Below are 12582 nucleotides of genomic sequence, written 5' to 3' on the forward strand. Positions count from 1 at the left end.
TATTGTGACCTAATTCCTCGTCATTTGTCCAGAAACTCTGCGTCTGAAGACGTGGCTCGAGTGTGTCATTAGTTGGACAAGATGACACATAAATTTTTGTGCCCTAATGCTCGTAATTTGTCCAGGAACTCTGCGTCTGAAGACGTGGCTCAGGAACTTGTCTTCTGCGGCGACGAGAACGGCAAGATTTACGCGCTCAGGAACTTGCTGGCCAAGGTAAAACTCGCGTCTTATTCCGAGCTTATCTTGTGAATGATTTTGGGCATATATTATTTGTATTACCCTGGAGGGCCCCACTCACCATGGAGGGCCCCAGCTACCATGGAGGGCCCCACTTACCATGGAGAATTATATGAGCTAAATTTACTATTCATTTAATTGTTATTTCTTGATGTTATATACCTACTAGGTAGTACTTTATCGGCCAACTGGCGTTATAATGTATCTGGTGGCCTTATAATCTATCTGATTGTTATAATCTATCTAATTGCTTCATAATTTATCTGGTATCATATCTCCATGACGTCACCCAGTTATGGGGGTTTTGGTTTATCAGATCCCAAATTTTCAAAATTTGCTAAGTGAACGTAAGTACTTACGCTCTATTCTTTTGTCTAAGATTGGTGGATTTTGCTTGAAAGGCCGTCAATGACTGGCGGATGAACTTACGATCTCTTATCTTTTTTTGAAAGCATAGGCCCTTGTCCACTAATCTGATCCCCCCTCCCCCCGTGCAGGGTTTCGAGCCGCCGTGTCTGGTGTTCGTGCAGACGAAGGAGCGCGCGCGGCAGCTCTTCATGGAGCTCGTGTACGACGACGTCATGGTGGATGCCATCCACGGCGACCGCACCCAGGCCCAGGTGTGTAGTGGGGCTCTGGTCATGGTGGATGCCATCCACGGCGACCGCACCCAGGCCCAGGTGTGTAGTGGGGCTGTGGTCATGGTGGATGCCATCCACGGCGACCGCACCCAGGCCCAGGTGTGTAGTGGGGCTGTGGTCATGGTGGATGCCATCCACGGCGACCGCACCCAGGCCCAGGTGTGTAGTGGGGCTGTGGTCATGGTGGATGCCATCCACGGCGACCGCACCCAGGCCCAGGTGTGTAGTGGGGCTGTGGTCATGGTGGATGCCATCCACGGCGACCGCACCCAGGCCCAGGTGTGTAGTGGGGCTGTGGTCATGGTGGATGCCATCCACGGCGACCGCACCCAGGCCCAGGTGTGTAGTGGGGCTGTGGTCATGGTGGATGCCATCCACGGCGACCGCACCCAGGCCCAGGTGTGTAGTGGGGCTGTGGTCATGGTGGATGCCATCCACGGCGACCGCACCCAGGCCCAGGTGTGTAGTGGGGCTGTGGTCATGGTGGATGCCATCCACGGCGACCGCACCCAGGCCCAGGTGTGTAGTGGGGCTGTGGTCATGGTGGATGCCATCCACGGCGACCGCACCCAGGCCCAGGTGTGTAGTGGGGCTGTGGTCATGGTGGATGCCATCCACGGCGACCGCACCCAGGCCCAGGTGTGTAGTGGGGCTGTGGTCATGGTGGATGCCATCCACGGCGACCGCACCCAGGCCCAGGTGTGTAGTGGGGCTCTNAGATGTGTATAAGAGACAGGAGTAACACGTGCATGCAACCTTGTAAATAAGTTCGTGGCTTGTAAATAGTTCGTCATTACTCAGCGTAAATGGCTTTTCATTAAAAATTACCCGGCGACGCATCTTTAAAATGGCCGGCGACGCTTTGGGCTCAAAAATCCATATATTGGCGACGCTGCATCAACCCTCTGCATAGTGGGTACTAGGCTACTAGCCAAATGGAACTAGGACAAAAATGACTCATGACTGTGAATCTGGCTGAAATTACAAGCCGTCCTGTAAGCTTACACTTACAGATACAGAAAAAATGCTATAAGGCTGCTGATATGAAGCTTGCAGTGGACAAGGTTGTTGTAAATGCTCAATGGCATGTTCATGGATAGTTTTTGATATGGTAGCTTAATATCGCATAAAGAATAAGGTAATTAATGAATGTGGTAATATCATATCAATAAAGAAAAAAAAAGTAAAAATCACAGAAAATGTCATGTATTCTACCTCTACAAGTCTACATCATCTACAATGAAAGAGGAGGACTTCAGAGTACTGTTAGTAATGGATGAGTACACTCTGCATGCTTCAAATGTTTTAAAATGAAGTTTTATTCCAAGTGTCCCGAGTAGCCCCGTTCNATTTATGTCAGACTAACTTTAGTTTCTATTCCTGTTCCATGAGTCTGGGCTTGACGGTTAAAGAAAAAGTCCAAATTTCTATATTCTCAAGCAATACTTGGAACACAAAGTCACAAACTAAAAAATTTGTTGATTATATGATTCACAATCACATCGGAAATGATTTTTAACACTAGTGCTTCATTTTTTGCAGCTCCAGTCATCAGCTTCTGCTAAACCAACCACAAACTCATCAGTTTGCAAAGAAGAGGACAATGAGGAATCTGAAAGTGGGTAATTTTTGTATTAAAAATCCTTCAACTTCTTTCTGGTAACAATTCCTGATCGACTTCAGTGTTACCAGCTCTTTTTGAAGCCATTGTTATCATGCATTGTTGAAACTTGCAAACATTCTCTAATCTGCTTGAAAATCATTTAGATTTGCCCCGAAAGACATGGAAATATTTAGTGCATGTGGCCACGGATGTTAAAAACTCAGCTTATATTTCAATGGTCTCAAACGATGAGATATGTTTTCATAATATTTTCAAATTAATTGGGTGAGTGTTTTAATCCTCTTTCTTGCTTTATAAATATATTTGGTAAACAACATTATTAGTTAAAATGCATCTTCTTTAAAGTGATAAACATCATCTGGAGATGTTCCATAAGTCATGAAGATTTCTTATGTACCTATATTTGCATAAGTTACACGTTTTCAAAGCATGAATTATAATGCCTTGTTGTAGTCATTCATGATTAATGTTGCACATGCTCTTGATATCTGATAAATTATGGGTTATGGTAAATATTTTTTATTGTTCTCAGATGAATGTGGTGATGGGGCAGAGAATGTCCCCAAGAAAGCTGAAGGCTCCAAAGTTTGGCAACACAAAATCAAGGTGAGAACTCAAAGCAATCAGCAATGGCGGTCTAGACTGTTTCTGCAAGTCAGTTGCGCCACTCATTCCTTATTATCATGTTGAATTATGGTAATTGTTTGACTATATTTAGGAACTCTTGTTTCACCTTATTACTGATTGATTGCTTGTACATGTAGGTACAGTACACATGAAAGTACAAGTAATTATATTAATTGCATCTTGGATCACATAAATGTGTTAAATAGTTCAGGAATCTTGAATGGAATATCAGAACTTTATCAAGTTTTTCTCAGTAATCCATTCATTGGAAAAATTAAACTTTTTTCATCTTTCAGATAAAACGTGTGCGCAAAGAAAACAACATCAGAGTGCGGGGCTCCGACATCCCTGACCCAATCACTGACTTTGCTCAGGTAAATTTTGTTCAGCAAAATTTTTTTCTTCTACTCATGAGGTTATGTGTGCTTGTTGCAGAGCTGCAAAGGGCAAGTGATGCTGTAATTATCACTTACCTATATGCAATGATTAGCACCTAATTAAAAAGTTAGAGGGCATTGCAGTGCATGTTGTTCATATTATGCCCCTATATCTTTTCTCATGTTGTTCAATCAATTATAATCACTGAAAAAATTTGACAATTTCATAACAGCTGAAACATTGATTTGATGTCCACTCTATTTAAAATCTGGCACATCATCCTGCTCAGCAATATTTGCTGGATTTTTTTTTTTTTGCTAATGACATTTTAGGTTATTGAACTATAAGCCTTGATCTAACTTGCTACATTTGATTAAAACTTAGAAACATGTTATGCTATTTTATCCAGTATTTTATATCTATCATCATTCCACTACTTGATTAAACGAAATATTTCTATGGAATGCAATAGTTTGAGTGTAATGAAGTCTATAATTGCAGCTAATGACTAATGTGAAATTTTTGTGATTAATTTGATCATTGCTCTAATACTTCTACTTGACTGCTGCCATTACCTCAGCATGTTGTTGGGAGTCCTATACATTGTGTGCAAGCTAATGGAGCAAGCAATTCTGTGCTAATTATGACCATTTACCCAGCTCGCATTCACCAGTTGGAGACCCAGCACGGAGTGAGCTCGGTGCTGGTGCAGAACTTGAGGTCCCAAGGCTACACAGAACCCACGCCTATTCAGATGCAGTGCTGGCCCCTCATGCTGGGGGGCAGGGAGCTGCTCGCCTCCGCCCCCACAGGATCAGGTCAGTCACATGTCTTACTTGTTGGTCTTGATGTTTGCAATGTGCAATTTGTATAGGTAGTGAATTTAGTATCATTTCCTGTGACAGTCATCTTATTGAATTTTCATGTATTAGTGAATATCTTACTATATATCACCTACGTAAATTAATTTAATATTCAGTGCCAATTACGTCACTGAATTTTTATTTATATTCTGTGACAATTACCTCAGTGAATTTGAATTTTGTGCAGCACTTCTTAGTTTTTTATTTTAAGTGTTGTAGGGTATTTTTCTCGTAGTTCTATAGTCTGTTAGTCTAACGCTCAGTGTCAGGCTATTACAAATTTACTGGAAGCAGATTCTACACAAACGGTGAATTATTTCTGTATGAATACTATACCATATTTCAATGTAATGGACAGAGTAGTAAAGCGTATGTATGTTGAGGACTTGACTTGTGTTGTAATTCATTCTTTTATCATTGAAGGAATTGGGGGTACACAAATGAAATTGAAGCATCTAAGCATTATTACATGTTTGCTAGTCCCCTACTTGCTGCAGTTCTGTGTCTCAGAACGCTTGTGAATCAGTCTAACCTCGTACTGGTTACATCTGTCCTCTTTGTGCTCATTATTTTAGTTTGAATTATGTTGGATAAACTTGCAATTTTTACAAATCATTTTAGTTTTACACAATTTTTACAAAGAATTTTAGTTAAACACAATTTTTACAAAGCATTTCAGTTTTACACAATTTTTACAAAGCATTTTAGTTTGATATTACTCGATTTTTACAAAGCATTTTAGTTTTGCCATTACCGGTACTCAATTTTTACAAAGCATTTTAGTTTTACACAATTTTTACCAAGCATTTTAGTTTTACTTAATTTTTACAAAGCATTTTAGTTTTACACAATTTTTACAAAGCTTACAATTATTACAAAGTGATTTTTTGCAGGCAAAACAGCAGCCTTCCTTCTCCCCATTATCCACCAGCTCGGCAGGCCCCGCGCGCTGGGGTTCAGGGCGGTGATTGTGGCCCCCACCAGGGAGCTTGCTGACCAGACCTTCAGGGAGTGCGAGTTCCTTGCCAGGGGCACGGGACTTAAAGTCCACGTCATTGATAAAGTTGACAAAATTGCCAAGAAGTTCGGGCCAAAATCATCACAAAAATTTGGTGAGTCATCGATAAAGTTGACAAAATTGCCAAGAAGTTCGGGCCAAAATCATCACAAAAATTTGGTGAGTCATCAATAAAGTTGATAAAATTGCCAAGAAGTTTGGGCTAAAATCGTCACAAAAATTTGGTGAGTCATTTGGTTTGGTTTCTCTTTCATTGGAGAAACAATACCAAATCTTTTTTTTTTATTCAAAGAATAACTCTTTTTGGACTCAATTACGTTGTTATGAATTGCGTTGTTATGAGTATATGAATTGATATTTTGCATTTGTTATGATACATGCATTGATATTTGCGTTTGTGTTGCAGATATCCTGGTGACGACTCCCAACCGCCTTGTGTACATGATCAACAGCGACGAGCCTCTCATTAAGCTTGATAAGTGAGTTAAGACAGCTGTCACGAGACCATCTGTCACTAGACCATCTGTCACTAGACCATCTGTCACTAGACCATCTGTCACTAGACCATCTGTCACTAGACCACCTCTCACTAGACCACCTGTCACTAACACCCTCTCACTAGACCACCTGTCACTAACACCCCTCTCACTATACAGCGTGGAGTGGCTTATCATGGACGAGTGCGATCATCTGTTCGAGGGCGGCAGGCGGGGCTTCAGGGAGCAGCTGGCGCAGATCTACCAGGCGTGCGCGGGCCCCAAGCTACAGCGCGGCCTCTTCTCTGCCACGCACTCGGCGCCCCTGCAGCAGTGGTGCCTCGACAACCTCAACTGCGTCGCCCTTCTTAATGTGGGCGCCAAGTGAGTCATGTCTTGACGTGGGCGCAAAGTGAGTCATGTCTTGACGTGGGCGCCAAGTGAGTCGTGTCTTTATTTGGGCGCCAAGTGAGTCATGCCTCAAGGTGGGCGCCAAGTGAGTCAGCCGTTTAGCCTGTAGTGTAGCTGATATCATTGGCGCTATTCTAACATACCAATATAGAATTGCCTTGCAGTATAACATATTATGATTAAAATTCCTCAATTTCAAATGAGAGAAAAAATCAATTGTAGGTTAAAAAGTGATATTTTTAGCTGTATTGTTGAATGGCTGAGCGCGCGGACGAAACAGCCTATATTGGAGATAACTCTCAAAAAATAATAAAGACTTTGTCCAAATTATGATCTCTTATTGCCCTGGCGTGGGTCATCCTGACCCATTTTGACCCGGCGAAGCAGCGTTTCAGTGCTGCGTCCACTCTCTGCGTAGTGTTGCGAGCAAGAAAACGCGTAATTAGTTGGACAAGATGACACATAAATTATTGTGCCCTAATGCTCGTAATTTGTCCAGGAACTCTGCGTCTGAAGACGTGGCTCGAATGTGTCATTAGTTGGACAAGATGACACATAAATTACCTATTGTGCCCTAATGCTCGTAATTTGTCCAGGAACTCTGCGTCTGAAGACGTGGCTCGAACAAGTGAGTCATGCCTCAAGGTGGGCGCCAAGTGAGTCATGCCTCAAGGTGGGCGCCAAGTGAGTCATGCCTCAAGGTGGGCGCCAAGTGAGTCAGCCGCTTAGCCACAAGTGTAACTGATATCATTGACGCTATTTCAACATCCTAGTATAGTATTGCTTTGCAATATAACATATTTTGATTGAAATTTCTCAATTTCAAATGAGAAAAGCCAGAAATTTCAATTGTAGGTTAAAAAGTAAAAATTAAAAGTAATTTCTACTATATTTTTAAATAGCTGACTACGATGACGGAACGCAGCCAATATTTTTTGCTCGGTGTCCTCGTTTCCATCACATAAAATGGCAATGAACTCATAACAGTTGATATCCACCCCAAAAAATCTTGGTTTGCCACTTGGCGGACAGTGGAAATAACACTCAAAAACATGATGGAGAATTTGTCTGAATGAATCCATCTCTTATAATTATTTTGCTTCGGGTCATCTTGACACGTTTTGACCCTGCAAAAGAGCGTTTCAGTGCTGCGTGGTGTTGCGAGCAAGAAAACGCGTCATTAGTTTGATAAGATGACACATAAATTTTTCCAACAATGCTTGTCATCGGTATAGTGAATAATTAAGATTTACATGACCTTCTAATTACTATTGCGATATAAGGTTAAATTTTCTGATAAAGTTGGACAAGATGACACATAAATTATTGTGACCTAATTCCTCGTCATTTGTCCAGAAACTCTGCGTCTGAAGACGTGGCTCGAGTGTGTCATTAGTTGGACAAGATGACACATAAATTATTGTGACCTAATTCCTCGTCATTTGTCCAGAAACTCTGCGTCTGAAGACGTGGCTCAGGAACTTGTCTTCTGCGGCGACGAGAACGGCAAGATTTACGCGCTCAGGAACTTGCTTGCCAAGGTGAAACTCGCGTCTTATTACGAGCTTTTTTTTTTTTTGTTACGGCTTTTGGGGATTTAGGTATTATATGAGCTTAATTTACTTGTCACTCAATTGTTTTTTCTTCTTGTTACGGCTTTTGGGAATTTACTATTCACTTGTTTTTTTCCTCAATGTTTTATACTACTTTATCGGCATAGTGCTAGTGGCGTTATAATCTACCTATCGGATGGCTTTATAATCTATCTGGTGGCGTACCATAACTCCATGACGTCACCCAGTTATGAGGGATTTGATTTATCTGGTCCCATAATCTGATCCATCTCCCCCCCTCCCCCCGTGCAGGGCTTCGAGCCGCCATGTCTGGTGTTCGTGCAGACGAAGGAGCGCGCGCGGCAGCTCTTCATGGAGCTCGTGTACGACGACGTCATGGTGGATGCCATCCACGGCGACCGCACCCAGGCCCAGGTGTGTAGTGGGGCTCTGGTCATGGTGGATGCCATCCACGGCGACCGCACCCAGGCCCAGGTGTGTAGTGGCGCTGTGGTCATGGTGGATGCCATCCACGGCGACCGCACCCAGGCCCAGGTGTGTAGTGGGGCTGTGGTCATGGTGGATGCCATCCACGGCGACCGCACCCAGGCCCAGGTGTGTAGTGGGGCTGTGGTCATGGTGGATGCCATCCACGGCGACCGCACCCAGGCCCAGGTGTGTAGTGGGGCTCTGGTCATGGTGGATGCCATCCACGGCGACCGCACCCAGGCCCAGGTGTGTAGTGGCGCTGTGGTCATGGTGGATGCCATCCACGGCAGGATAGTTGAGTTCTAGCCATGGTTTTTATCAGTATTAGTAACAGCAAACTCACGATTTCTCTTCATTGTCGTTCATGACGTTTTCATCTGAAGCCATGTCTACAATATTTTTATAAATATAATTAGATCATTATTCTCTTGACATAGTTCTTATTATTATTAAGATCACTTGATTGCTTAAATCGCAAGTTTAGCAAAAATTTAAAAGCAAAGAAAATAGACTGTGGTCATGGTGGATGCCATACACGGCGACCGCACTCTGGCTCAGGGTAATGAATGAATTCTTTTCATTTTCGTTCATGACGTTTTCATCTGAAACCATTTCTACAATATTTTTAGCAATATTATTAGATCATTATTTCCTTAACATACCTACGGTAGTTCTTATAATTGTTGAGCTCATTTGCTTGCGTAAATCGCAAGTTTATCAAGAATTTAAAAGCAAAGAGAAACGGTAAATAAATTCACAATTTCTTAAGAATAAAAAGATTTTGGAGTACAGCTCCTTTTTAGTCAGATTTGTCAATTTAGATTTTTATTTTCAATGGGATTTTAGTTTTCTAATCGATTCTACTTGTCTCATAGGGTTTAAACTTACGATGGAGCTGGACTCCGAAACGTTTTCATTCTTAAGAAACTGTAAATTTTTTGACGGTTTTCTTTGCTTCTAAATTCTTGAGTTCTTATTATATGATATATATAGGTATTATAGTGTTACATCAGTGATAACTGCGCACTGACGTACCTACTTCTTCTACCACACTGACTTGTTTGTTTGTTGCAGCGCGAGGCGTGCGTACGGGCGTTCAGGGCGAAGAAGATCTGGGTGCTGGTGTGTACGGAGCTCATGTCCCGGGGCATCGACTTCAAGGGCGTCAACCTGGTCATTAATTACGATTTCCCGCCCAGCCTCGTGTCCTACGTACACCGTATCGGGCGGACGGGTCGTGCCCAGCATAAGGGCAAGGCCGTCACCTTCTGGACCATGGCGGACAGACCAATGCTGGGAATGTGAGTTCGCTGGACTGTCAGAAATAGTTCCGAGTTTGTAAGTCCGCCAGTCTATCATTGATGGTTATTCAAATATTCAAGCTAAATCCGCCAATCACAGACTAGAAATACGCCGCTACGTGTACTTGGGTTGCTACGTGTATATATAGGTAGGTACTTAATGGCCGCTACGTGCAGTTAGTTAGTCCGCTGGGTGTACTTCGGTCGCTATGTATACTTAGATAGCAATTTTTTGATAGTGCGGCTTCTGAGTTTTGTTGGTACCTGCCATCTTTGGACCATTTCCAAGTACTGTATTGGTAACACTGGAGAAAATTGCTTCTCTCTAAAATTTTCCCAAGTTGGCAACTTATTCGATGTCTCTAAGGAAGTGTAGAAGACCTGCCAAATTTATCACCGGTACGTTCACGATAAAGCTTTTTATATTATTTACGTAAGACTCGTCTTGCAACTTAGGCTGCATTTGTAAATACGGCGGGCGCCCGACCGATGACCTAACCCCTTCCCTTCTTCAACAAATTTTTCCTGAAAGACGTCTTTAATCAGATTGTTATTTCTTTATTTTAGTTTCATATAGGTTTTTTTTTTTGAGGACGTTTTTTTCTGTTGCTGATTATTAGTTCTTTATTTTAGTTTAATACAGCGTTTTTTCAAGGAAGTTTTCTGTTGTGCAGTATTGCTCGCACAGTGCGGGCGTCAGGCAGCGCAGTGCCGGACTGGATGCTTGCCATCAAGAAGGCTGACATGACCAAGCAGGAGCTCGCCGCCCTACAGCAGGACCGCGGCTTCGTGTCCGAGGGAGCCAAGTTTGATGCCGTCGATAAGGATAAGAAATTGTGAGTGAGGATGGGGTGTGAGTGGGGATGTGGTGTGAGTGGGATGTGGTCAGAGGTTGTGAGTGGGGAGTGTGGTGAGAGGTTGTGAGCGGGGAGTGTGCTGTGAGTGGGGAGTGTGGTGTGAGGTTGTGAGCGGGGAGTGTGCTGTGAGTGGGGAGTGTGGTGAGAGGTAGAGGAGGACTTCAGAGCAGGGCTGGAAAGGTCCTATTTTTGTCTTAAATATTGCGGCTCTAATATCATATAATTTCAGTAGGTATGAAATCTCGTGGCTTGAATGTCATAAATTTTTGTTTGATTGAAAAATCGCGGTTTGCACTTCGCAAACATGTCATTTCATTGAATTTTCAACTTGCACAATCCGCATTACTTTACCGTTCCCACCAAAATATCCTGCAGAAAAAACATATACATTGTAATGTAAACAAATCAAGTTAATCAACTAGACATTTTGTTGAAGATAGCACATCCTGCACATGCTAGTTGCAGTCAGACTGCATGAACACATGCTCAACTTACAGTAAAGACAAATTTGATTCTTGCCATTTGACTGTTTTAGGGTACAATTAGAGATTTGGGGTAACCCGTGCATGCATGGACTTTGTAAATAAATTTGCACCTTGTAAATGGCTTTTCACGGCCAAGATATGGAATTCACGGCTCGGTGAAATAGAATCACGGCTCAAAGAAATGGAATCATGGCTGGAAATCCATAAAACCACGGCTCAAAAAATTCAGTTGCGGCTTGCCAAGTAGATATATTCCTTGCCTGCTTCAGGTACTGTTAGTAATGGATGAGTACAGTCAGTACACTCTGCATGCTTCAAATGTTTTAAAATGAAGTTTTATTCCAATTTCCAAGTGTCCCCAGGGCCCAGTAGCCCCGTGCCCCCATTTGACGGGGCTACTCGGGACACTCATTTTTTGCTTCTGGCACCTTACGAATAGCATATGGAATTTTTTTGAAGAAGCCATGTGATAGCCCTTGCAAAGAGCTCTGAAATGAGCCTAAACTTGTTTATGAAATGTTTCATGGTAAGAAGTTATGAATGAAAAACGTTCAAAATTGTCCCGAGTAGCCCCGGTTGATTCTACTACTACCTAAATTTGTGTATTTCTTTACTTTCTTTAATTTTCAGTTCTAGGCTGTAAACTAGCAGCCTAGAACTGAAAATTTCTGTACGAATGTTTGAGTGTGTATACAACTATACATGGTACTACTTATTTTGTCCAGATGTTTTTACTCTGGGAAGTGTAAATTTTATTTAGGAATAAGTTGAAATTTTTCTTAGACTGGAAAGTGTAAATTTTATTAAGAAAAAGTTAAAATTTTTCTTGGACTGTTGTTCTATGGAGTCCTGTGCTGAATGTGGGTCTTGATTGATCTTTCTTTAATCACTGCACTTTCATTTCCAAATTATTAACTGTTTTGGAAGGATTGGGCTCATTATGACTTGGGTTTTAGAAAATGGAATAGGGAAACAAGATTCTAACATTTTTTGTAATAAATTTATGTCAGACTAACTTTAGTTTCTATTCCTGTTCCATGAGTCTGGGCTTGACGGTTAAAGAAAAAGTCCAAATTTCTATATTCTCAAGCAATACTTGGAACACAAAGTCACAAACTAAAAAATTTGTTGATTATATGATTCACAATCACATCGGAAATGATTTTTAACACTAGTGCTTCATTTTTTGCAGCTCCAGTCATCAGCTTCTGCTAAACCAACCACAAACTCATCAGTTTGCAAAGAAGAGGACAATGAGGAATCTGAAAGTGGGTAATTTTTGTATTAAAAATCCTTCAACTTCTTTCTGGTAACAATTCCTGATCGACTTCAGTGTTACCAGCTCTTTTTGAAGCCATTGTTATCATGCATTGTTGAAACTTGCAAACATTCTCTAATCTGCTTGAAAATCATTTAGATTTGCCCCGAAAGACATGGAAATATTTAGTGCATGTGGCCACGGATGTTAAAAACTCAGCTTATATTTCAATGGTCTCAAACGATGAGATATGTTTTCATAATATTTTCAAATTAATTGGGTGAGTGTTTTAATCCTCTTTCTTGCTTTATAAATATATTTGGTAAACAACATTATTAGTTAAAATGCATCTTCTTTAAAG

The 12582-nt window shown here is 41.8% G+C and overlaps 2 protein-coding genes across 2 annotated transcripts; both read left to right on the plus strand.

Annotated features, from left to right (window-relative positions):
* Positions 1 to 881: 881 nt before the first annotated feature.
* On the plus strand, positions 882 to 1610 carry LOC108676799. Its single transcript, XM_018164937.1, has one exon. It carries the CDS (start codon positions 882 to 884, stop codon positions 1608 to 1610), a length of 729 nt encoding a protein of 242 aa, XP_018020426.1.
* An 813-nt stretch (positions 1611 to 2423) lies between these two features.
* LOC108676800 (probable ATP-dependent RNA helicase DDX52) lies at positions 2424 to 10457 on the plus strand (the record flags this gene model as incomplete). Its single annotated transcript, XM_018164938.1, is given in 11 exon segments — positions 2424 to 2499; positions 3038 to 3111; positions 3429 to 3506; positions 4184 to 4328; positions 5267 to 5485; positions 5798 to 5870; positions 6048 to 6251; positions 7729 to 7819; positions 8144 to 8266; positions 9395 to 9621; positions 10296 to 10457. Coding segments are annotated over 11 exon segments (1472 nt in total), but the record flags the coding sequence as incomplete, so codon positions are not given.
* Between the last annotated feature and the right edge of the window lie 2125 nt (positions 10458 to 12582).

This window comes from Hyalella azteca, unplaced genomic scaffold (assembly GCF_000764305.2).
Source record: "Hyalella azteca isolate HAZT.00-mixed unplaced genomic scaffold, Hazt_2.0.2 contig1576, whole genome shotgun sequence".
Lineage (NCBI taxonomy): Eukaryota > Metazoa > Arthropoda > Malacostraca > Amphipoda > Hyalellidae > Hyalella > Hyalella azteca.